Here is a 25,484-nt window from a genome sequence, read left to right as displayed (position 1 = left end):
CAACTTTTCTTTATTTTCATCTCATGACATTCATTCATCTTATGTGTTTCCGGGTCACGGGGGGTTCTGGAGCCAATCCCAGCTCTGCAGACAGACCTATGAACCCAAACAGGACGTCTCTGGAATGAATTATTCTTTCTCCTCCATTTGTGTTCATCAGACTGCAGATATTCAGGATGACCCCCCAGCCAGAAGGCCACTGTGAAGATGTTCATGTTTTCTGTTTATATGAAACTAACTGTGCCGACTTCAGCATCTTTTTATGTCTTAGGCAGAGGCAGGGGGGGCTCATAGTTTATTCCCCCCCACGTACTGTCATAAAGTACATAATGCAGTTTCTTCCAACAGGCTGAAAGATGAAAAGATTCAAGCAGGTGAGCTCGATCTATATCACTGCTCATTGATATTTCAGGAGCTTTATATGAGCTCGTCTGGATCTGAACCAGGTTTTAGACTTCTGCTTCTTTCAGTCAGTGACTTCACAAACACACATCTACAACAAGTGTGTTTGTTTTTACAGGCTGAACCCCCCCTGCCAAAAAAACACACGTGAGCAGGCTGATGGAGCGTGTCGTCGTCATCAGGTGAGTAATCCTCTTCATGTCCGCCCTGCAGACTCCATCAGGAGGAACAAACCTGTACTGGACTCGTCCTCTTCAGTGGCATCAGCAGAAACACAGACATGTTTATCAAAGGCGTCCTCCAACAGAAGAGTTGGAGCAGCTGCTCCCTCAGCGACCCCCCAGCAGGTGGCGCTGTGGATCTGACCTGCAGAGACGCCAACATGGACGACATGTGTGATATTCATGAAACGTTCTTGATCCCTGAAGGGAAAGTCTCTCCATTGGGAGGTCAGTCTGAAGCTGCAGGACGTTTTTTAAAGTCTAAAATTGTCCTAAAAATTAAATAAATAAATGAAACAAACTGAGTGTGAGAGCAGCTGTTCAACATGCACAGGCAGGAAGATGAGGAAAACATCTATTTTTGTTTGAAATATATTTATATATACACACTATTATATAATACCAATTAATCAAACTAATTTAGTCCCGTTCATTAAACAACCCCCTCTTTAATCTGAAGCTCTTAGCTTCTGAATGTTTGAGGGAAAAATCTGTAAATATTTCACTGGACTGAACACACAGGTCAAACACTGAGCATTTCCATCTTAGTGACAGTGATGTTTCCTCATTCTTCCACTTTGTGTCACCGGCGTTCATCCAGGAGACCGTCGGCGACCTGCGCGTCATCGCTGTGGACCAATCGGAGAGCGGAGCGCGGGGAGGGGGCGGGGCTCTCCCGGAGAAGACAAAGTCCAAAACAGGTCCGGACGAGCCCAGGTGAAGAATCCAGAGTCCCATGGACTGGGAACCTGAAGTGCCGTAACAACGTGTGTTCGGCTGCTTCCCTGACCGGACTGATGATGGTCGGGTCGAATCACAAAGAACCGGGCCATCCCTCCTGTCATCCAAAATGAACAGAGACCCACACTTCACATGGAAGGAAAAGATAAGGTGTGCACGAAACCCCTTAATAATAATAATAATTAATAATCATATTAGCCGGTAAACAAACGCCCCATCAGCAGAATGATCAGCAGGAGAGGTGAGCTACAACGACGTCCTGAAGGCGTGACATCAAAGGAATCATTGAGAAACATTCAACTTTAAATTAAAATGAAATTAAAGACTGCGGGCTGGGACACCACCTGGATTAAATTAAAGACTGTGGGCTGGGACACCACCTGGATTAAATGAAATTAAAGACTGCGGGCTGGGACACCACCTGGATTAAATTAAATTATAGACTGTGGGCTGGGACACCACCTGGATTAGATTAAATTAAAGACTGTGGGCTGGGACACCACCTGGATTAAATTAAATTAAAGACTGTGGGCTGGGACACCACCTGGATTAGATTAAATTAAAGACTGTGGGCTGGGACACCACCTGGATTAAATTAAATTAAAGACTGTGGGCTGGGACACCACCTGGATTAAATTAAATTAAAGACTGTGGGCTGGGACACCACCTGGATTAAATTAAATTAAAGACTGTGGGCTGGGACACCGCCTGGATTAAATTAAATTAAAGACTGTGGGCTGGGACACCACCTGGATTAAATTAAATTAAAGACTGTGGGCTGGGACACCACCTGGATTAAATGAAATTAAAGACTGTGGGCTGGGACACCACCTGGATTAGATTTTATAAGTGATGGAAGCTTCATCCAGCCACCGATTAGTTACAGCTCACTTCACATTTAAAGGAAAAGCCCAAAAGACGGAAAGTCACACGAAGGTGTTGGACGTCTCGGCCTCCGTACCTGTTCAACACATGTTCTGTCACTGAACCGATCGAACCGTTTGTCCCTGCGGAGTTTCTGTCCGGGAGGAGTTCGTGTTCGGACAGGAGGAGTCATGTCCCGGCAGGGGGAGCCCGTGTCCCGGAAGAAGTTTCTGTCCGGCAGGGGGAGCCCGTGTCCCGGAAGAAGTTTCTGTCCGGCAGGGGGAGCCCGTGTTCCGGCAGGGGGAGCTCGTGTCCCGGCAGGGGGAGCTCGTGTCCCGGAAGAAGTTTCTGTCCGGCAGGGGGAGCCCGTGTTCCGGCCTCTTCCTGTCCGCCTTCCTTTCACTTTCCATCAGGTCGATGACGCAGCTTGTTTTTCTCTTCAGGTAATGGAAATCTTTATTTTCTTGGTCTGTGTGTTGACGAACCGTCAGTACCAGTAGAACCCAAACAGGTGTAGTTCTGATCATTTCACGTTGATTCTGGTTGTTTATTTGTGTGTTTCTGGAGCGGAGGAAGACGTTAACATGTAAACTAGGAGCCGCCATGTTGTGTCGAAGTTTACAGAGAAATCAGAAGCAGGTTCAGTCGTTGGTCGGTGGTTGAACACGGACTGGTTCCGCTTACCGGAGCCCGGAGCCGGCTGCTGTGGCCGGGAAGTGTCGGAGGGTTGTGGCTGAGGAGCAGCTGGCCTTCGGCCGTCATTTTAGGGAGGCAGTCTGGATGACAGAAGACAGAAGAGAGGGCAGTTAATTTTTATCATCAGTAATGAATGTGGTTTTCTGAAAGGGGAGATTCTCATTATGAAGTTAGGACAGGACATCCTGTCAGTCAGGATGGCGCCACCTGGTGGGGAGACTGGACGGGCCTGTCCACATGAATGATGAGCTTTCCTGTCAGGTGGTGGCAGCAACATGGATCACAGGAAGACCTCCAAAACCAGTCGGTCCAAGCACCATGAGAGGCAGTCCGGATGTCCGAGGTGAGCCCAGGACCCCGAACGGTCCGTGAATCCCCTCCATGTCAGAACTCAGGTGAATATTCACAATCAGTCTGTGTTGTGTTGAAGTGCCAAACAGCAGAAACCAGAGCCACCCAGACCCACGGACTGTGTCTCCATAAAAAGTGACTTCTCCATGGATCAACCTCTACATTTCAAACAATCAGCTGATTTAAGGTCAGAATTTAAACCTGTCAGACATTTTTTTTTTTTTTTACATGTAGTAATTCTGAATTATGCCTCTCCTTCCAGACCAGCCACTTCTGGACCCACGGACTGTGTCTCCATAAAAAGTGACTTCTCCATGGATCAACCTCTACATTTCAAACAGTCAGCTGATTTAAGGTCAGAATTTAAACCTGTCAGACATTTTTTTTTTTTTAACATGTAATTCTGAATTATGCCTCTCCTTCCAGACCAGCCACTTCTGGACCCACGGACTGTGTCTCCATAAAAAGTGACTTCTCCATGGATCAACCTCTACATTTTAGACAGTCAGCTGATTTAAGGTCAGAATTTAAACCTGTCATTTTTTTTTTTTTTTTTACATGTAGTAATTCTGAATTATGCCTCTCCTTCCAGACCAGCCACTTCTGGACCCACGGACTGTGTCTCCATTAAAAGTGACTTCTCCATGGATCAACCTCTACATTTTAGACAGTCAGCTGATTTAAGGTCAGAATTTAAACCTGTCATTTTTTTTTTTTTTTTTTACATGTAGTAATTCTGAATTATGCCTCTCCTTCCAGACCAGCCACTTCTGGACCCACGGACTGTGTCTCCATAAAAAGTGACTTCTCCATGGATCATCCTCTACATTTTAAACAGTCAGCTGATTTAAGGTCAGAATTTTCACCCATCAGACATTTGACACTAACAGATTATTCTTAGAAAGAATAAGTTTTTAATGAGGCATTCAGCCAGATGTGAAATGAAAACATTGACTTATTTAATAAACTGGGAGCTGCCCAGTCCAACCAGTCTGACATTGGCAGACCCTGAGGCATACAGGAAATGGTGCGAGCGCTCATTCTCCATCCTTCCTCCAGAGTGGACCAGGTGAACTCACAGGCTGACAGTGGTCAGTCACTTCAGGAACAACAAACACAACTGGACTCCGTATTTATGGTTCGTACATCAACCGTTCACAATAAAGACCAATAGACTGTCAGTCTGTGCACCAGGGATCTGATTTTTTGCTCCTCCGCTATAGTTCATGGTTCTTTTGTTCCAGATACTGGAGGAAACAATTGTCACTTTTGTGAAGATGGAGTTGAAGAAGATAAGGAAACAACTGAGTCCAGATTCCCCAGAAAGATTCAAGGGGGTGAGGGAGGATGAAAATATGTTCGCTGGTGAGGATGAAGCACAGAGGAGGAGCAGCAGCGAAGCTTTTCTGGAGATCACAATGAACTTCCTGAGGATGATGAATCAGAAGGAGGTGGCTGACTGTCTCCAGATCAGTAAGATGATTTCTCTTCAGATTCAACAAGATGAGAAATGAGACATTTACGAACAGAGGGAAACTAGTTTTGTCTGATCCTATCCTCTAACTGCAGATCTCCTCAATGTAAGCCAGCATTATTTTCTATTCAACATGTTTTCAAACACTGATCATGATCCAGAGTCATGTACCAGGACTTGTGGGGGTAAAGGAAGCTGGACTCAAGCCTGAAGAAAAATTTAGATTTATCTTCTTAAAAGAGTGTTTTTTGTGTGTTGTCAGAATCTATAAATACGTGCCAGCTGGCGCTGAAATCTAACCTGAAGAAGAAGTTCCAGGTCGTGTTTGAGGGCATCACTAAAGCAGGATACCCAACGCTCCTGAACCAGATCTACACAGACCTCTACATCACAGAGGGGGGGCCTGCAGAGCGCAACGAGGAGCACGAGGTCAGACAGATTGAAACTATTTCAAAGAGACTAGAGCGATCCAGAATGACTGTCCGACAAGTAGACATCTTTAAAGGCTCACCTGGAAGAGCTCGACCAATCAGAACAGTGGTGACCAAGGGAGTGGCCGGCGTCGGGAAAACAATTTTAACTCAGAAGTTCACTCTGGACTGGGCTGATGGCAAAACCAACCAGGACATAGAGTTCACGTTTCCCTTCACCTTCAAAGAGCTGAATGTGCTGAAAGAGAAGAAGTTCAGCTTGGTGGAACTTGTTCATCTCTTCTTCCCTGAAACCAAAGAAGCAGGAATCTGCAGCTTTGATCAGTTCCAGGTTGTGTTCATCTTTGACGGTCTGGATGAGTGTCGACTTCCTCTGGACTTCCACAACTCTGAGGTCCTGACTGATCCTACAGAGTCCACCTCAGTGGACGTGCTGCTGACAAACCTCATCAGGGGGAAACTGCTTCCCTCTGCTCGCCTCTGGATAACCACACGACCTGCAGCAGCCAATCAGATCCCTCCTGAGTGTGTTGACATGGTGACAGAGGTCAGAGGGTTCACTGACTTTCTGAAGGAGGAGTACTTCAGGAAGAGGATCAATGATGAGGATGATTACAGAAAGATCATCTGCTACGTCAAGTCATCCCGAAGCCTCCACATCATGTGCCACATCCCAGTCTTCTGCTGGATCACTGCTTCAGTTCTGGAGGACATGCTGAAGACCAGAGAGGGAGATGAGCTGCCCAAGACCCTGACTGAGATGTACATCCACTTCCTGGTGGTTCACCTAAAGCTGATGAAGGTCAAGTACGAGGGAGGGTCTGGTTCAGATCCTCACTGGAGTCCAGAGAGCAGGAAGATGATTGAGTCTCTGGCAAAACTGGCCTTTGAGCAGATGCAGAAAGGAAACCTGATCTTCTATGAATCAGACCTGACAGAGTGTGGCATCGATATCAGAGCAGCCTCCGTCTACTCAGGAGTGTTCACACAGATCTTTAAAGAGGAGAGGGGTCTGTACCAGGACAAGGTCTTCTGCTTCGTCCACCTGAGTGTTCAGGAGTTTCTGGCTGCTCTTCATGTCCATCTGACCTTCATGAACTCTGGAGTCAACCTGCTGTCACAGCAGCCAACCTCACAACCTCAAATGACCAAAGAGTTTGCAGAGAGATGCTTCTACCAGAGAGCTGTGGACGAGGCCTTACGGAGTCCAAATGGACACCTGGACTTGTTCCTCCGTTTCCTCCTGGGTCTTTCACTGGAGACCAATCAGACACTCCTACGGGGCCTCTTGACCAAAGCAGGAAGTGGCTCAAAGACCAACCGGGAAACAGCCCAGTACATCAAGGAGAAGATTGAAAAGACTTCCTCTTTTGATAAAAGCATCAACTTGTTCCATTGTCTGAGCGAACTGAATGATCGTTCTCTTGTGAATGAGATCCAACAGTCCCTGAAATCTGCAAATCTCTGCACAGATGACCTGTCTCCTGCTCAGTGGTCAGCTCTGGTCTTCCTCTTACTGTCCTCAGAGGAAGCTCTGGACACGTTTGACCTGAAGACATATTCTGCTTCAGAGGAGGCTTTTCTGAGGCTGCTGCCAGTGGTCAAAGCCTCCAACCGAGCGCTGTACGTATCTGCGGATGGTTTGATTTATGATGAAGATTTGAAGACATAACAGGACAGAAAATAAATGATATTCTTTATTTTTCATTGTCATCTCTTTAGGCTGGGCGGCTGTAACCTGACAGAGAAAAGCTGTGAAGCTTTGGCCTCAATCCTAAAATCTGAGGCCTCGAGTCTGAGGCATCTGGATCTGAGCAACAACGACCTGAAGGACTCAGGAGTGAAGGCCCTGGCTGATGGCCTGAAGAGTCCACACTGTGTGCTGAAAACTCTCAGGTCAGGATTCAACCTGTTGAACTTTCCTCACTACTTAGAGCTTTTCATGATGTTCTCTGGTTTTAGTTTTGGCTGTTAATGATTACAGTTCTGGAGTGTTGTTACAGTGTCTGGTTAGTTGTACCTGAAGTAAAAGTGGCAACGGGGCTCCTGTGTGTTGTTTTGTGTGTCTGTAGCCTGTCAGGATGCCTGATCACAGAGGAAGGTTGTTCCTCTCTGGCCTCAGCTCTGAGCTCCAACCACTCCCATCTGAGACGGCTGGACCTGAGCTACAACCATCCAGGAGAGTCAGGGGTGAGGATGCTTTCTGCGGCGCTGGAGGGTCCAGACTGGAGACCGGAGACTCTCAGGTATGACGAGACCTGCAGCAGACAGTGTCTAATGATCATGTGTAGGCCAAGGAGCTTTTAGTCTTTTTCCATACCAGCGTACGTACGCACACACGCACACACACACACACACACTTAGATGAGAGATGTAGCGTCCATGTTGACATGCTGAGCCCCCTCCTTCTTCCAGGGTGGAGCCTCGTGGAGCCCAATGGATGAAACCAGGTCTGAGGAAGTGTAAGTGTTTTGAATTCATTCATGAAAACAAAGCAGCACATTCAACCAGCGTCACTCTATCACGTCACTGAAATCGTGAGTCAATACCTGATCCTGGGATAGATCACAACTACAGCTGTGTCCTGTTTTCTCCACCAGATTCCTGTAAAATCACTCTGGACACAAACACAGTGAGCACAAAGATCCAACTGTCGTACGACAACAGGAAGGCGACACGTGTGGAGCAGGAACAGCCGTATCCTGATCATCCCGACAGGTTTGAAAGCTGGCCTCAGCTGCTGTGTGGGATTGGTCTGACCGGTCGCTGCTACTGGGAGGTGGAATGGCGCGGGGCCGTTTATATTACAGTCAATTACAAAGGACTCAAAAGGAGAGGAATCAAAACTGACTGCATGTTTGGAATGAATGATCAGTCCTGGAGTCTCAACTGCTCTGTTGATCTTGGTTATTCTGCCTATCACAACAGAATCAGAACCTCTATCTGCTCCCCCTCCTCCCCATCTGCCTCTAACAGAGTAGCAGTTTATCTGGACTATCCTGCTGGTACTGTGTCCTACTACAGATTCTCCTCTAACACACTAATCCACCTCCACACCTTCAAGGACAAATTCACTGCACCCCTGTATCCTGGGCTCGGGTTTTGGCCCTTGGACTCGCCTGGTTCCTCAGTGTCTCTGTGTTCAGTGTAGCAGAGAGACAAACGTTCTCACTATAGAACACGTTTGAGGCGTCAATAACATCAATTCAGGCAAAACAGAGCAGCTTCTAATCAGCACCAACAAGGTCCCAAAGAGCAGCAGCTTATTTTAGAAAAAGCACAAACCTGAAGCTGAACCCGACTCAGAGTCGCTGGTATCAGCCTTGACCTGGATTGGGGTGAAGAGGGAGAGACAGAGCAAGTGAGAAGAGATGGTAAGCACAGGGAAAGATCACCATGTGATAACAGTCACAACAGAAGCAGAAAGGGAGTGTAAAGTGACTGATATCAGCATGTGAACCTGATGGTTGTAACAGTAGTAATGAATATTATTACAGTAAGTCAGACATGAGCAAAGCGGTAGATATATCAGATGGACTGATGAGATAACTGTGGAGCTCCTGATATGATGAGGCCAAATCCATGATATGACTGATTAACCCTCTATACGTTTCCACATTCATGTATTTAATCAGTCTATCAGTTTGTGCTTGTGAACTTGTTCCTCTTTCACCATGGAGAAAAATGTGTGTCATCCCCTGCAGTCCCTGCACTGCTGTGATTGATCATCCTCATCTGGTCCCCACAGGACAGGTTTAACCTTTATCTTTTACTTTCAGAAGTAATTCAGCCTGTCGTATAATTGTGTGTATGAGAACTGATAAACGTAGTATACCTGTTCTACGAAATCTGCTTATTCCTGCAAGATTAGAAGTTTGTATACTTACAATGAAGTTTTGGTGACTAGATAAGTGTATGTAAACTTTGATTTACTGCATGCCAACACACACGGACTGTGTACACTGAATAAAAGTTCACTCGATCACCATCAGATAGTTTTAACTTCACTCATAATCGAGCTTAAACTGGTTAGCATGTTTTCCAGCTGAACTAATCAACACAATTGTAGTTGGCTGCATTGACCTGTGCAAAGGTTTGTCATTTCAATGTGAGCAAGTAAAGATTATATTAAAAATATATTATTTTTACTTATTTTTCTAAGATTCTGGCTCTTTGTAAACTTTCACAATAAAATCATTCATGCAAGCGTTTTGTCTAAATCTGAGGACACCTTCAGGAGGAAATGAAGATCAAACTGTTTCCATTCATGCTGAAATTGATTCTGTTTTCTGTAACATGAGGGGATTTTTTTCAAACAGAAAACATCTATAAAAATTTGAAATGGACAGTCGTTGTATGATTGTTTCTGATGTAAATGAAGAGGAGCTGTGACCAAACAGACTGCATTTATTAACTGCAGCTACAGAATGAAAAGCTTCCGCTCCTGATAATGTCTTTAAAATGTCTTTGCTTTGAGTTCAAATTGACTTTTGCCTCATCATGCCATTACCTCCATCTGACTGAAAATGCGTGTGTGCGCATGTAATGGACTGAATGGAGGTTCAAGGCTGTGAGAGGGGTCTAATGGGTTTATATTTACCTGCCTGCCTCCAGATGCTCCTCAATATGTTCCATTAGAAAAAACAAACAAACTTAAAAAAAAAAATAAAAGCCCTGAGAGGAATTACGGCGCTATGACAGTCACAAGTCATGAAGCTTCAGCTGCTGGCATCGTACTAAATCCAAATCTTCACATTTCACTTCCATTTTTAACAATTATTTTAATCACTGTTATCTGGCTGGACAGAACTCGAGCTCCTGGTGGCTCCAGGTGTATGCTGAGCCTGGAAAATGAGCATCATATTCTTCACCTGTTCCCCATTCTCCGTTAAATGGGATAAAGCCTGTGCAGACTCAGTATTAGTCACACTGAGCGCCCAGACAAAAGGAACAGTGCAGCAGCAGGCGTGTCTGTGTGGAATAGGAAACCATCACCATCAGATTTCAATCTTGTCTTCTCACCTGTGACGACATGATGGTTCAGTGTTAATCTGCCAAATCTGCCATCTGACATTTAAAGGGCAGTGCCAAGGTGTTGAATGTGACCTGTCCTCATTTTGGTTTGTAGGTTCTGAACCCACCTGAAGTGAGAACTTCTTCCTATGTTGGTTGGCAGTTGTTCAACGTGCACCTGAAAACAGAGCAGAATGTAGATAAATTATTAAAGAAAGAAAGGCAGCGATAATCACGAGTGAAATGTCAATTTAGTTTTTTCATGAAAACATTCAGCTTTTGGAGATGAGAGGTTTTCAAGGGAGGAAAAACTCTACATGTGGGAGGGGGATGATATTTCATTAAGTCTCCATTTTCATGAAGCAGTGTGTGTTTACCAGCATGTATGAATGTTGGCAATGACGTTTTGGCTGTGCGTGTCCGTGTGTGTGTCCTTGGGTGACAGAGTATAAAAGTTGGCCAAACCGACAGAGCGACAAAAGCGGAGAGACACCACAATCGAAATCCAACGGTCAAACGGCAAGAAAACCCCAGCAATAAGAAGACGACAGAGAGAGACGGGACAGTGTGGTGAGGACTATTATTATTATTATTATTATTATTAGGCAACACTGTCACAGTAGTTAGCTCTTTCACCACAACAAGGTTTTGGGTTCAGTTCCTGGCCTGGGGCCTTTGTGTGGAGACTAAGATATCATGTTTGGGTTTTCTGGTGACCAAATTGTCTGGAGATCTGAGTGTGAGTGGTTGTCGGTCTATGATGGACTGCGTGACCCCGCTCACGCCCAGAGTGAGCGGGGATTGGCTCCAGAACCCCCTGTGACCCAGAAACGAATAAGTGGTGGAAGATGGATGGGTGGATGAGTTTTTGCTGTATATTCTGATCAGATTAATTTTACAAATTATGCAACATTTCTAAAAAAAAAAAAAAAAAAAAAAAATGACCTACTTGACTGATCATTGAACCTGTAAAGAATATTTTCTCATCCACATTCTGAAGTAGTAAAACATTCAGCACATAAAACTATAATTACATTATGACAGCATAAAATGTAAAATATATGATTTTTATACACAACCATGATAACCATGACTGAATGTGTGTCTTTGCCTCTGATTGGCTGAAAGGAGAATGTGTCCTGCGTGGCTTTTGGTGTCTGTGCTGGTTGTGGATGTGACCAGAGGAGTCATCAGTCAGTGCTGGGAGCAGCCCAGCTGCCGTGATGTCAGCTCTGAAAGCAGCATGATGGTAACAGCAACAGCTCAAAAGTGTTATTGAAATCTTACTTGTATGAATTAATTTATTTCCATATGTGACATCTTTGGGTTTAAAAGAACATTCTACTCTGCAGGAGTGTATCCAGCTCTGTCGCGCTGACCTCACTGCAGAGACGCCCCTCTTTCCAGGCAGTGCCCACCTCCGAGTCTCCCCCCTGCCGGACCCGTCCTCCTCCCCCTCACCTCAAACCAAGCGCTCCTACTCCATGGAGCACTTCCGCTGGGGGAAGCCGGTGGGTCGGAAGCGTCGCCCGGTCAAAGTCTACGCCTCAAACAGCGTGGAGGAGGAGTCTGCAGAGGTTTTCCCCGGAGAGATGAAGCGAGATCTGGTCAGTCAGCAACAGGCTGTGGTGGATGAGCAGCAGCTTCTGGGTGACCTTCAGGAGAAGAAAGACAATTCCTACAAAATGAAGCATTTTCGCTGGAGTGGTCCACCGGCCAGCAAACGCTACGGCGGCTTCATGAAGAGCTGGGATGAGCACGGCCAGCGGCCATTACTCACTCTCTTCAAGAACGTCATCAACAAAGACGGACAGCAGCAGAACTGAGGGGGACTTTTTACACAGCAGCAGCAGTCAGCAGGGTGTTTTCATATTTATTCATGTGTAAATAACTAAATCATATGAAAGCATAAAGAGATATTTGCAAGCCTAAATATTCTGTCTCAGTGAATGTGTTACCTGAAATTCCTACCTGCTGTCTGAACATCCGGGCTACCCGAGGTCACACAGGCCACGCCCCTTTCACACGCGTCATCACATCGACAGGTAAATCAAAAATGGCGGACTATCGAATAAAAGCCACACCCTTCAAAGTGACTTTAGCCACAGCTGACGGAGTTTCACGGTCGTTAGCCTCGTAGAGAGACAAAATGGCGTCGCGGCGAAGGTTCCGATCGTGTAGCCGTTTAACGGAACCAGCTCGGTTTACAGGTCGGTGCTTCCCACCTGAGGAACACACCTGCTGGCTCACACGTCACAACGTAACTGTGACGTAACATATGTGGGTTAGGGTGAGCTCCACAAAAAGCGCACCAAGAAGCTCCTCCATATTTTCACAACAAAAACATTTAATGACGTCAGGATCGGCCATTACATTGTGATCAACATGTTACAACAGGTGGCGCTGATGGAGCACAAAGACATCTAAAACAGAGGAATCAGATCAATTTCAAATCAAAGCTGAATCTGATTTATTCAGATTTATTTATTCTGACCTGTATCAGTGCTGATGTGACTCATCTACCTCAAATCACAATAAGTACGGAAAGTGCATAAAACTCGTTTGTGTCTAATAGACACACAAGTCAGGGAACTTCATCTCGTAGAGCGGCGTGGAGCGTGGTGACGAGTGTCCCGAAGGAGAGGGAGGAGGCCGTATGATCAAATCAAAGACCTGGTCCAGTTTAGACTGAAGCAACAAGCTCTGTGGAGAGAAAAGCTCGTGTCCCATCATCATCATCATCACAGCTGACTGATCAGACCACAGCCACCATCTCACCCTGGCTCCGCACTGAGCAGCTATCTCCTCAAACGGAGCTGTCTGAAACCGCTCCACCACCTCCATCCTCCTCCTCTCCTCCACGCTCCCTCTGTCCTCTGAAAGACAGATTTAAGACAGACTGGCTGATGGTGTTATTTTAGGTGCACTGTGGGGGTTGAATATCTGACGCTTACCGATGGCATTCTTCAGTGTCTGGAAGGTGATCTGCTCTGTGTGAGGCTTCTACAGAAAGGAGATGAGACATCAGAGACACAAACAGCTGCACAGCTAACTCAGGATCTGAGAGACATACCTGCTGCGCATCAGGACAGAGCTGAGGGTCCATGTCAATCTGCAGAGACACAATGTCTCCCATACTTTTTCTTCTTGCCAGACAATCCTCATCTGAAACACAGCTCAGTGAGGATGTGGGGCCTAAAATGGTGCGTAGATCTGCTCAGGGTGTGTGTACCTGTCAGCTGAGGTGTGTACGCCGTGTTCAGGCGCTCAGCGTGGGCACTGTAGCTACTTCCTGTCAGAGCCTCACAGATCTTTGATGGGACGAACAGAAGGACTTCCTCTACCTTCAGCTGACCTGGCAGCCTGACACACACACACACACACAACCTGATTCATGATGCTGTGAGAGCTCCATGGACCGATTAAAACTTCTGCCTCTCTACCTGGGTTTATCACTGAGGGCGTCTTCAGGAAGCAGGTGCGGCGCATCCTTCTGTCGCCTCTCGATGACCTGCAGACATGAAAAATGTGGAAACCATAACACACACACACACACACACACACACACACACACACACACACACCTGTGTGACGTGCAGGTGCAGTGGAGGAGGTAGGTTGAGCTGAGACAGCAGGTTGAAGAAAGCGGCGCAGACAGCGTGGACGCCACAGCGGTTAAACACTGACAAACACTCCTGATTGGACAAAGCCAGTTCCTGAGCAGCCAATCAGAGAGTAGAGAAGTGGTGATAAAGAAACTAATTTTTTTATTCTCATCAGCATCATTATAGCAGAAGCTTCGCTCACCTGGAGAGCAAGGACCAATCGGATCAGGTCCACCACCACCTCCTCATTGGCCAGTTCCACACTCAGGACAGCCAATAAGGTGAAGAGAGCCTGGTAGTGACTCCGCCCACTGCTCTCCTCCCTACAGGCCAGGTAGACATGTCTGTACAGACGCTGAGCATGCTGCACAGAGACGCACATTAAATGAACATTACGCCGTATCTGAGGGTGTGACAGGCGTTCTAAAGGTTTGGACACTTTAGTGAAATGTGGCCTCAGGGACGTACCATGGAATAATCTAATCTAAATAAGAATCCAAATATAAATATATTTTTAAAGTAAATGATCTTAAAATTTTATATTTTATTAATTCCATCCAAAAATGAGCTAAATTGTGACTGCAGGAACAAGAGTGTTGATTTCTTTGACCTTCCTGGTGAACAGACTGTCCTGTCGAGAGCATCTGTCCTTCAGCTCCAACACTGAGACGTCAAACTCCACACTGAAACGACACAGAGACTTTAACACCACCAGCTCCGAGCGCAGTGACATCACTTCTCTTCTGATTCTGATCACGTTCACCTGGGTGTGTTGAGTCTGGTGGCGTTACGGTGTCGGTCGATGAGCGATGTGAGGATGGAGAGGACCAGCAGACGGATGTCAGGATCCTCCATCAGAGTGAAGGAGAGCAGAGGCTCCAGGAAGGACGAGGGCAACGCCGTCAGCAGGTTACTGCTCTCATAACGCTCAGACACCTGAAGGACAGACGTCCCACCTTCAGCCTTTAAAGGACCATTACATCATTTGGAAATGAGAACCAAACTCACCTGGAGGAGTGACTTCAACAACATCACCTGGATCATCCTGCTGCCTTCAAACCTGAAACAAAGGTCAGAGGTCAGAGCGCCTTGGAGCACCCTGACTGCTCACACTGTAGATATCTAAAACGTTAGTGATACCCGCCGTTTGGTGATCCCAGGGCAGGATAGATCCCAGGGACAGGAATCTTCCCCATGATGAAGAGCATGACCTCTGACCTTTGGTAGACGGGGAGCCTGTTGGCAAACGATCCTGCACGAATGACGTGAAATGAGGCGACCACCTTAAAAAAACTACTCCATGACCACCAGAATGAAAACCCCTCCAGGGCTCACCGATAGTTTTGATGACGGCATCCTGCAGCGTTTTCTCCTCGGTCGAGCTGGTTTTGAGTTTTCCTGCGTTGTCATAGTAACCGGTCAGTTCGTAGTCAACGCTCTGCCTGAGCTGTCGCAGCAACGTGTTGAACACTTCGAGCACCGTAGGACCTGTCGGCATCGTTTTAATACACAGATTTAACAGCGTGAACACACACGAGTTGAACACAGACGCTCCCACTCACCCACAGAGCCTGTAGCTTCTATCACAGCAGCTCCAGACAAAACCTCCACGATCCCGGCTCGGACCGAAGCTGGACTCCGGCTGTTGGCGTCCAGGTGACCCAACAGCTGCTGGATCACCAGGTGGGAATGTTGGGACTGAGGAGAACACAAGTCAAGTTGTACTGCTTCACAGTTAACGCAAACATAAGTCAAATGAAATAAAAGTAGAGCCGTGTAACATTTCCTGATCATTTTTGTGCATGAGCCGTATAAACAAGACTGTTTTCACACATATGAACAGTCAGAACCTGAACCGCTTCCATTCCCTTCTTTAGTTTTACCTGTGTATGATAATGTGCCTTGTATTTTTACTCACCTGGATGGAGTACATGATGATCTGAAAGCATTGAACAGCAAAGCTCCGCCCCTCCCAGAGACCATGAGTGTCCAGGTGCCTGCAGACGGGACAGGACAGAGTGGGTGTGGTTTACTGGGACTCCTGCTGGGACGACCACAGCAAACGGAGTGCATCTTACATGAGCACGGGTCTGATGGCGTTGTTGATGTGTCCATAAGCAGCTCGACCCAACAGTTCTCTGAAACACACCTCAGTCTGCTCTGCTGGAGACTCACTACACAGACACACACAGTTACAACACTATCTCATACACCCAAAGTCTCCAAGCGCACAACCAACCATCATCTACAGTGTCTCCACCTGCTGGTGTGTGTGTGTTCCTGCAGGTTGACCAGCAGGGCAGGGACAATCTGCTCCATGTGACGAGGCTCCCAGATGTTGACCTGGAGCTCGTCGTCCACCGTCTTCCTGACCACGCCCTGCAGACCGCGGATCCCTGACACACGGATCCTACAGGCACACAAAGATGTCACGTGACGCATCACAGGGTGACCTCCCATGACGACAAAGAAACGTCAGAAGGACTGACTTGTTCTGGACGTCTGTGTCTTCATGGTCAGAGTGACACATCTCACTGAAGCGAGACACAAAGAAGTCATAGCTGCGATGATACGATGGCGTGTCCTCCTCAATGTTGGCAAACTTCACAAACTACACCCCAAAAAAAAAAAAAAGTGACAAGACAGAACAATTTAATAAACATCTCCAGTGTGCCAACAGCATAAGATATCTGCAATACCCAGAACAGGAGTGTAAATCACTGATAATCCCTGCGTGTGTATAAATGTACGGTTCATATACACATTACATAAATCAATGTCCTCTTTCCCAGCTCACAGCTGCATCATCATTAATATGGGTTCAAATGTTTAGAGCTCAGTGATGAGTTCAAATCTGATCTAAACACATTTTAAAAGCTCGACTCCAGGCCTGGGACATTTCTACTCCAAACCAAGCATTTCAATAATTTAAGACCAAATTAGGAAAAAAATTACTTTTTCCCACAATTTTTTTTTGGGATGCAGCTGTCCGGCCATTTAGAGAGAGATAGTCCATCAAGTCATCTGATTTTCTACAACCAGTTTGGTGCCGTTCACTGAGCATCTTAAGGTCCCACTTGCTGCAGGATGAGCAGTCACGTACAGAGTTGGTGGCCAGGATGTGGAGCTGCGGCCTGTCGGCCTCCAGCAGCAGACGCAGCGTGCTGAGGAAACTCTCCACCAGCAGGTTGATGCTCTGACAGTGACAGGCCAACAGCAGCTGCTCCAGCGCCTCCAATGCAATGCACACATATCTGAAACAGGTAAACATGGAAGGACAGATGGGAGACGCTTCCTCTTTACTGTGATCTTTCCATTACAGTGGCTGCATGTAAAGCATGAGCTCAATGACAAATCAGATTCACAGCTCGATCCAGTCTTAAAATTATGAGCAGCTGTATAAGCTCCTTAAAAGAACACGTCACAGGAGAGTTCTTTCTGATATAGAAGCTGTCTTTCCTTTTTGTCATGCTTCTTCCTCCGTCTGAGGACTGTCCACACTCATGCTAAATGGCTGTGTTCTGTGTGTGCTAATGTGTGCACTGACCCGTAGCGGTGGCGGTTCAGCTCCCTGGTCAGGCGCTCTGACAGGTATGCTGCGATGCGGTCCAGTTTCTCCGGAGCAGACAGAGCAAAGAACGTCAGCTTCTCCATGTTGGCTTTCACCAACCCGTCCTGAACGAAATACAGTGTGCTGATACTTTTTTACTTCAATTCAAGAAAAGAACTTCAAATATTCTAATTTGTTTTTACTGTCAGTGATTTTATTTCTTTTTCATTCTCAAAACCTAATTTACAGCCTTGTGGTTGTGATTTTGTTTATCCAACTGAAACAATAGAGGTAAACGTGGGACACTGACCAGCTGTCACCTCTGCTGCCTGCATGGAAAGATGTGATTTTGATGTGACCTTCCTGATGTGCGTTTACCTCTGGGTCTTCAGGGAAAATGTTGTCCACCAGTCGCTTGTAGCGAGGACGCAGCGCCCAGCAGCAGCCACACAGACCTGAACAGAGAGGACAAATCCTCACATCCTGTCACCATCAGAGGGAAAGAACCAAGACACCGCTGGACTGAGTGCACATCCACAATGTGAGCAGTTTCATTCGACATCTCACTGACTTCTTCGAGCCTTCACATTCAGTGTTACACTTAAAGTCAGTGAGTTTCTTCATTCAGAATTAAAATCAGCCCACATACACAAGGAAGTGAGTCTGTAGAGTTTCACCTCGTTCTCTCTTCAGTTTTCTTTCTCTCTCTGGGTTCAGTTTAATAGGTTCAGGGAGATTAGAGGAGACAAGAGATCCAGCACTGGTCAACAGCCAAACCATAACACACACACACACACAGTCATACGACATCTTAAGCATTAATCCTGCTGTGGCTTGTTGCGTAATGTGTTGATATTGTTGTTTTTTCATAAGCAAAGCTTACACAGTCCACACTGCAACGACAGGTTCAACCCCTGAAACACGTGACACTGTACCACTGAGCAAGGCACTAAGCTTATAGCTGAGGACCAGCCTGACATCGTGAACAATCATCTTGTTTTTGTCTGTTTAGATATAGTCATCTATTTGTATTTGACATATTCAAACGTTCATGTAACATCAACAACTGTTCAATCAGTTCAATAGAGCCAACTGAGTCCTTGAGAAATAAAAACAGCAGTTACACTGAGTTAAAAAAAAAAAAAAAAGTGAAATACTTCAAGTTTTTTCATGAGCAACTGTACTGACAAAATGATTTTTGCATTGAATTAGCTTTAGACCTCAAAACCCTGAACTGAGTTATCATCAAATTATAATTTCCATGAACCAAAATGCAGAATTGAAATTTTCAGATGAAGCTTTGCTAAAGTTAATGCAAATATATTCTTTTAAAAGCTGTTCAAGAAACAGAACCCAAATATGAACCATAACATAAAAAAAGTTCCTCACCGTACATGAAGACGTCTCCTACAGCTCACAGCCACTGTCATCTCCAACACACAGGTTTATAGTTAATCCAACACACACACGCGCGCGCACACACACACACACACACACACGCACTTCACCATCAGTTCAAAACCTTGCAAATCTCCACATTTAGCAGCTGAATGAATGTCAGTGGACGATGTCTTAAGTTTAGATTAGTTTAATGCTTTTTAATACTTCTCCATGTTAGCACAGAATAAAATACATTTAATACAAAGTAGAATTAATATTCAGTTCTCAGCCATGAAAGATTGTGTCCTGTGTGTGTGTTTGTGTGTCTGGGTGATCCAGGCCATGTGCAGCAGCTCAGCGCTCAGTAATCTGCTCTGGATTTATGTATCATTCCAACAGCAAAAGAAAAATCTGATCAGAAACCTGCAGAACTGAAGCACACACTAAACAACAAGTGTGCAAAGACTGCTGATGGAGTTCAGGCAGAGCTGGACTCAGTTCCACACAGAGATGAAGGAAGAACTCAGTCACGCTCCTGTAGACACACCTGGCTCTGGGATTCTGTACCCAACCCTGACTATTGCCACTGCGGTATTTGTTACCTCCAGGCGTCTGGTGGTCCAGCACCGAGCAGCAGTCCCGCAGCAGCTTCCGATGAGCCTGGGATGTGGTTGGCATGGCGATGGCCCTCGGCAGCGACACACCCCTGGGCATGCTGGGTAAACTGGGCATTGTGATGCCTCTGGGTAACGAAGGAGGGTTGATGCCACGGGGCAGGGAGCTGAGCAAAGCAGGCATGGTGGGAAACCTGGGGAGGGTGGCTGTCATCTTAAGATGTCCTGAGGAAGAGGAGGGTGAGACGGATGGATGGAGAAAGTGAACGGACTAAAGTGGCAGGATTGGAAAAGCCTCCACCTCCTCACATTCCTCTGGAACATTAACCCTTCACTCCTGCTCCACTGGAGACCCAAACAAAGTTTCCACCAGAAACAGGAGGAACAGCTGCAGTCAGACTTGATTTTCATCGTCCTGCCGAGTTCATAAAATCATAAAACACTGTTGTAAATCATTAGATACTGTAGTAAAAAGTATTTACCTGCCGTCAGAGAGCAGCTCCCTCCTCTTCCTCTGCTGCAGCCGCTTCTCTCTGACAGACCAACAGCTGCTTATGTAACATCTGCTGAGCCTCAGCTGGCCCAGCAGTTAGGATCAATAATCAATGAAAGCGACTGAACCACCAGCACACATGGAGCCATGTTACCAAAAACTTTCCTGTGTGCGTTTCAGTCGCAGGCTCCTCCCACTGTTTTCAAACAAACAGTTGACATGAAATCAATATGAAACTGTTCATCCAGTCCAGAACTTTAATGGGTAATCTCAGAGTTTCTACACATAAGACTGTTCAAATCATTCAGCTGTGAAGAGGCTCCCTCTGCTGTGGGATGCTGGGTATTGTAGTACAGACAGGACAGCAGCTGTTTGATTCTCAGCTGCTGACAGTTTGGGTCTGGAGAAAAAAAAAAAAGAAACCGGGGACGTCAAACTGACCCTCCTGTGATCACTTTATTACGTCCTGACCTCTGCTGACCCGCCTACAAACAGTCCTCCAAACTCCACCTCCAGATCCTGCAGGTGGGCGGGGTCAAACACAACCGGCTCTCCTAGCGTCCTCCACCAAGGCAGTCGGCTCGCCTGCAGCATTGCATTGTGGGCATCACGGGCACGGGCAGCAACAAGACCAGAGGGACTGAGGAAGGACTCGGCATCAGTCGCCGTGACAGCGGAGAGGGGCGGGGCATCTGTGGGGGTAGGAGGTTGAGTCGATGGTGCCAGTGAACAGATACAGTTACGAAAGGAAGTGTGTGTTGGTGTCGAGACCTCTGAGCAGCTCCAGCTGAGTGTGTGCGCGTGCCAGAAGCGCCTCCATCTTCTGCTCCTTCCGCCTCCGCTCCTCGCCGCTCTGCAGCTCTGACAGCAGCAGCAGCTGAACCTCAGAATGGAGGCGTTCAACATCCTCCGGAGTCACACGGGACGCCTGCAGACAGATGGACAGAGTGGTGACGGCTGAGCGGAGAGGAGGAGCTAAAACACTGAGTATTAACTGAATATCTTACAGGATGCATCGCAATGTAGTCCTCCACCTGAGCCTTAAGCTCCGCCCGCCTGCTGTCCGTCAAACCTTTCTGACCAATCCAGAAAGGTGTGACGGGTTGAGCTTTCGCTGCTCGCCGTTCCTGCAGAAAGTGACGCACCTGGAAGAGGGCGGCGTCAACAGGTGTCAGATGTGCGTGTGACATTTTGGCTGAAGAACAACAGCTGAAAAAACTCCTATATTCAGACCGACATGGCAGCAGTGATTAACGTACCGCTCTCTGCAGTGTCCTGGCAGCTTGTTGCTGTGTGCGTGTGTGTCTCAGGTTGTGTTGCTGTGTGTGGTAGCGTTGTCGCTCTCTGAAGCCTCTCCAGATGCTCTGGATCACCACGGCTGCCCGACGCTCACACTCCTGCAGGTACGACTGCACCTGACCTGAAAAAGAAACAAACGGAAACATCCTAAAGAAGGTGGGAACAGAAGTTTTCCTCTGCTGCACATTTTGTGATCCGAGGAAACAAACTACCTGCAGGCAGCAGCTGCAGCAGTCGTCTCTGTTTTTGGTGGAACGCCCTCCTCGCCTGCTGCCGTCTCACGCACACCTGAGAGGTCAAACAGAGGGCTCGTATCCTCACCATCACCCATCTGTGTCAGTTCCTGGTTAGTTTCAGTCTCACCTGGTACTTTAACTCCTCCTCCCACCGCTGGGCCTCCTCCTGTTGCTGCTGCTGCCTCCTGCGTGCCCTGAAACAATCGATTTCTCATTTTTATTTTGTACACCATGCACAATTATTAGCCAAGTAGGATTTTTCACAATTTTATCTTTTAACTACAGTGCTGTCACTCAATCTAAAATGTTAATAAAGCTCAAACCTGAATATTTAAGAAAGTAAGTTTTAGTTTTTAGAGAATTGCCACTTTGGTAAACATTGGTGCACAGAATTACCGATATATTTTCCCATCTCAGTTTATTTCCATCCGTTTTAGTGAAAATAATGAATTGAAAATTTACAGAAACATTTCCACCCAAAAAAAGTAATAAAACTGACCAATACAGCCACCCTTCTTTTTATAAACCTCGCATCCATGGAGTCTGTCAGTGTCTATCCACTGACAACTTTTTGCACAGCAGCAACAACCGCCTCTCAGACACGGTTCATGCTAAATCTCCCTTTTAACAAGAGCCCACAAGTTCTCAATGGGGTTGAAGTCAGGTGAGGCATGTGATGGAGCTTTAGCCAGCAGAAAAAGCCATGGTCTTCGTGACAGAAGAAAGTGTCCTCTAAAAACTGCGAGTTGAGCTGAAGTCCATCTTCCACCTTGCAGGTCTGAATCAAAGTGGAGCTTTGTGCCAATTACTGATCCAAACAGACATCAAGAGTCACTCATTGCATCAGTCCATTAAAAAAAAAAAAAAAAACCCTGTTTCTTGGCCCAGTTGTGTTCTGTGGTGGAAGGATTTCAGCCTTCCTTACCTCGGTCATGTCGCAGAACACTCAACACCTTGTACTTCAGGGTCCTCCAGGTAGGTTCTAGCACTGAAGGAAAATGGCTTCGTTGGAGCTTCACACCTGATTTTTCCTACATCTTTAATTTGAGTCTTTTTTTCCCTCAACAGGTTTCTTTCAGTCCTGTGGACTTTTTCCAAGAAAACGTTTGCCATTTCTGTGATCACAACCCAATGGCTTTGCAATTTCAAGCATGCTGCATCCCTCTGAAAGACTTTCTTACACAGTTTGACTTTTCAGAGTCAGTCAAATCTTTTTTTGGTCCATTCAGCCAGAAGAAAAAAAATCTGCCTTCTAATTACGCACACCTTGATGTAGGGAGTTGATCTCCTGAGGCCACACCCCCCTCATTACACAAACGCACCTCACCTGCACAAATCCAATAAAGTTTGTTCAGCTTGGAGTTGAAAATATGATGTGGGAAAAATACTCCCTTGGCTGATAATTGTGCACACAGTGAATGTTTGCAGTGTTTGGTCAGAATCACTGATCACCCTGCAGCTCCCTCAGGTACCTGTATCTCCTCTGCAACGTGCTAACAGCTCTGCTGAGACTCTTCACCCTGCGTCTGGTCTGATACGACCTCCAGGCTGCCTGGATCACACATGCTGCCCGCATGCGCTCAGGGCTCCCCTACAAACCGAGAGGGGAGGGGTCAGACGTGGAAAGAGGACACATCTCATGAAGATGAGGAAAGCATGAGAATCCAGTTCAGGGACTAGATGTTCAAACACACCTGAGAAGGACTCGTCACGCCTACACCTGATTTGATGAGTGTAATCAGATCATCCACCTCCTCGTCAAAGCCCCGCCCCCTCCAGTCTTTCTCCAGCAGGTTGTCCAGACCTGCAGGAGACAAGTAGAGTGACCTTTGACCTTTCAGTACATTCAACTGAACAGTCCATTGTTCTGCAATAAGCCTGGTTTTAGCCATCCTTATAGCAGTAATGAACTGTGTGACCTCTGACCTTTGAAGCGAAGCAGGAATGGCCGGAGGCGGAGCTGAAGCTGACTGGCCATGAGAAGAATGAGCCTGACAGCAGCCCTGCCCACTGTGATGTCAGAGCTTACAGCCAATTGGCCGACGACCTCGTTAAGCAGCAACAGGACAGAATCATCACTCAACCTGGAGAGGAAGTCCCTGCAGAGAGCATTGTTCTTTAGTTTGGTAGAAACTGTGTTTGTTCCATAAAAGCATAAATTAAATGGTGAATGCAAAAGACCAAATAGCATCTTCAAGTTTTACACTCATGTTACCTGTTGGATGTGCAGGTTTGATTCCACAGCTTGACACACAGCAGTGACACTGCCACATCATCACACATCTGGATCCGTTCATAGTGGACAGAGCTGAGAACTGGAGGACCAGACAGACAATTTTTGTTTTGTCAAATCTGACTTGCGTTAAGAAATAAATAATATCAGATTCATGAAAAACAAACTGAATAAAACCAGATGGAAAAACTGTTGGTGGCTGTAGCGACAGCAATCGATAAACCAATCAACAGTGAGTGAGGTCACTGACCTTGTGTGGTGAGCTGTGTGTGGGTGCTGAGCAGCCAGCTGACTGAATCCATCACCTTCCTCAACAGAGACACACACTGACACACACACACACAATTAAACCATGTTCAACTTCAGATGGTCCAACAATGAAAGCGTCACACGCAGCCTCTCACCTCTGCCCTCATCAGCTTGCTGGCCAAAGACAGGAGGCCGTCCATGACTGACGGCAGGAACAGCTCATGAAAAGTCTTTGAATGTTTACCAGGGTCGAGTCCAACACAGCAGACACTGAGAGGAGAGTATGAAGAGGAGATTAAGAAACAGTTCGGGGACTAAAGATCTGAAAGGCTGAAATCTGATGCCTGATCAGTAAACGAAAGGCAGGCTGACCTGGTGAGCTTGGCCAGTGTGGCGGTGGCGGCCCAGTTGGCCCTCAGCTTTGTGGCATCCAGAGACAGGATGAGGACACACTGACTCAAGATGCCGGCGTCATACAGCTGAGCCTTCACACGACACAACACGCTGCTGTCGGTCCTCAGAGCCTCTGAGGAGACACAACAGCAGGAAGCTGAAAATGTGTTGTCCTGTGTCACACAGAGACATTGTGTGGTGTTTCCGGAGTCTCACTGTGAATGCTGCTGTTCAGCAGGTCCGTCTTGTGCTGCAGGTCCAGATCTTCATCCTCCAGCTGCCTCCTCAGCTCCTCCACCAGCTCCATCCTCACACCCCGTCCTGTCGTCGGCTGCCACCTGTGTTGTCACACCAGCCCAGATTCGTGAACACAAACCGTGATAAAAACGTTCAGGCACCTGTCCGGTTGTCTCCGCGGAGATCCGTTAGCCAGCCGACGCGCTGTTTCTACGGCTCCGTGACGTCATCAGGCCGCGACGACGCACACCCCTCTGCACCAAAAAATCTGCACCTTTGTGTTTCCTACCAGTGTGTAACCGAATAAAAACGCGACTTGGTGCTTCTACTCTGTTGATTTATTTGGTAATTCACCAATGAGCCCCTGAAAGCGTGAACGTTAAAGAATGGTGGATAAAAGTCCGCAGCTGTCCATGATAATAATGAGGTTATAAACGGAGCTGCTGTTTGTGGCTCTTCCACTTAAATCATGTGTGCAGGCTGAACTGTTTGCTGATCTGGACTCTGGGCGGCGCTGTCACTTCAGCTGAGGCAGGAAAACTTCATTCATCTGAAAACACGCTGGTTTTTATTAAGAAACTCATTTACAGCCGGAGTTCTTCCTGCCCTTCACTTTAATCCAACCCTGCCTGTAAACAAAAGAATCACCAGAAGAAAACTGTCAACTCGGTAAAAAGGGAGAGGAGGACTGACACAAGGCTCAAAGGTGCCTAATACAGAGGTCAGAAGGATTTCAGGACCCGGACAGAAGGATTTGAGTCTCAGGTTCCCCGTCCTCTGACCCACCGGGACCAGGTGACGCCGCTCTCCCGCCTTGGTTTGAATGCCAGCAGTATATTACATTAACGCTTCACTCTCACGGGCTGAAATTCACTTTATCTTTCTGCTTTATGAGTTATGAAGTGCTTCATTGATTATCTTAGAAGGGAGACGTTCCCCGCAGCTGATCTCGTCAGAATCCGACGGTAACGGTAACGTTATAGTAACGGGGGGTCGTGGGGG

At 46.8% G+C, this 25,484-nt stretch overlaps 4 protein-coding genes and 1 long non-coding RNA gene across 10 annotated transcripts; 2 read left to right on the top strand and 3 right to left on the bottom strand.

Moving 5' to 3' along the window:
- Positions 1-1,016: 1,016 nt before the first annotated feature.
- LOC115054617 (uncharacterized) lies at positions 1,017-12,193 on the bottom strand. 5 transcript variants are annotated; one of them, XR_003841603.1, is made up of 9 exons: positions 12,165-12,193; positions 11,655-11,848; positions 10,322-10,371; positions 7,730-10,202; positions 7,541-7,632; positions 7,201-7,438; positions 2,913-3,004; positions 2,326-2,789; positions 1,017-1,461 (listed from the first exon to the last, which is right to left on the bottom strand). It is a non-coding gene; the product is annotated as an uncharacterized LOC115054617 (long non-coding RNA). The 5 variants fall into 5 exon arrangements; XR_003841610.1 differs by having other exon boundaries at positions 7,730-10,151; XR_003841605.1 differs by having other exon boundaries at positions 12,152-12,192.
- LOC115054573 (protein NLRC3-like) lies at positions 2,593-9,389 on the top strand. Its single transcript, XM_029519846.1, has 14 exons — positions 2,593-2,671; positions 3,186-3,267; positions 3,355-3,462; positions 3,538-3,630; positions 3,702-3,794; positions 3,868-3,960; positions 4,035-4,127; positions 4,335-4,413; positions 4,520-4,748; positions 5,012-6,803; positions 6,903-7,076; positions 7,253-7,426; positions 7,596-7,642; positions 7,781-9,389. Exons 2-14 carry the CDS (start codon positions 3,200-3,202, stop codon positions 8,329-8,331), a joined length of 3,594 nt encoding a protein of 1,197 aa, XP_029375706.1. The 5' UTR covers positions 2,593-2,671; positions 3,186-3,199; the 3' UTR covers positions 8,332-9,389.
- On the top strand, positions 10,651-12,103 carry LOC115054610 (pro-opiomelanocortin-like). Its single transcript, XM_029519884.1, has 3 exons — positions 10,651-10,763; positions 11,322-11,442; positions 11,546-12,103. Exons 2-3 carry the CDS (start codon positions 11,326-11,328, stop codon positions 12,017-12,019), a joined length of 591 nt encoding a protein of 196 aa, XP_029375744.1. The 5' UTR covers positions 10,651-10,763; positions 11,322-11,325; the 3' UTR covers positions 12,020-12,103.
- A 365-nt stretch (positions 12,194-12,558) lies between the features above and the next one.
- LOC115054584 (protein EFR3 homolog B-like) lies at positions 12,559-19,936 on the bottom strand. The gene is made up of 23 exons (XM_029519857.1): positions 19,825-19,936; positions 19,331-19,567; positions 17,727-17,803; positions 17,346-17,473; positions 16,902-17,052; positions 16,288-16,409; positions 16,059-16,208; positions 15,877-15,972; positions 15,717-15,795; positions 15,361-15,496; positions 15,134-15,286; positions 14,939-15,050; positions 14,807-14,858; positions 14,562-14,734; positions 14,409-14,481; positions 14,001-14,162; positions 13,778-13,909; positions 13,637-13,704; positions 13,426-13,556; positions 13,267-13,358; positions 13,148-13,196; positions 12,972-13,069; positions 12,559-12,896 (listed from the first exon to the last, which is right to left on the bottom strand). The coding sequence occupies exons 2-23, from the start codon at positions 19,554-19,556 to the stop codon at positions 12,762-12,764; spliced, it is 2,595 nt and encodes an 864-aa protein (XP_029375717.1). The 5' UTR covers positions 19,557-19,567; positions 19,825-19,936; the 3' UTR covers positions 12,559-12,761.
- Positions 19,937-20,066: 130 nt separating this feature from the next.
- On the bottom strand, positions 20,067-24,682 carry iqcb1 (IQ motif containing B1). Of its 2 annotated transcripts, none has more exons than XM_029519867.1 (14): positions 24,459-24,682; positions 24,190-24,423; positions 24,008-24,090; positions 23,854-23,929; positions 23,586-23,685; positions 23,297-23,469; positions 23,065-23,174; positions 22,843-22,961; positions 21,498-21,564; positions 21,347-21,422; positions 21,095-21,255; positions 20,843-20,980; positions 20,607-20,763; positions 20,067-20,527 (listed from the first exon to the last, which is right to left on the bottom strand). In XM_029519867.1, the coding sequence occupies exons 1-14, from the start codon at positions 24,550-24,552 to the stop codon at positions 20,295-20,297; spliced, it is 1,821 nt and encodes a 606-aa protein (XP_029375727.1). In that variant the 5' UTR covers positions 24,553-24,682; the 3' UTR covers positions 20,067-20,294. The 2 variants fall into 2 exon arrangements, with proteins under 2 accessions (XP_029375727.1, XP_029375734.1); XM_029519874.1 differs by having other exon boundaries at positions 20,076-20,527; positions 24,008-24,122; positions 24,225-24,378; positions 24,462-24,682.
- Between the last annotated feature and the right edge of the window lie 802 nt (positions 24,683-25,484).

This window comes from Echeneis naucrates, chromosome 2 (genome assembly GCF_900963305.1).
Source record: "Echeneis naucrates chromosome 2, fEcheNa1.1, whole genome shotgun sequence".
Lineage (NCBI taxonomy): Eukaryota > Metazoa > Chordata > Actinopteri > Carangiformes > Echeneidae > Echeneis > Echeneis naucrates.
The sequence above is the reverse complement of the archived record's forward strand: the minus strand, read 5'-3'. Positions and strand labels throughout refer to the sequence as shown.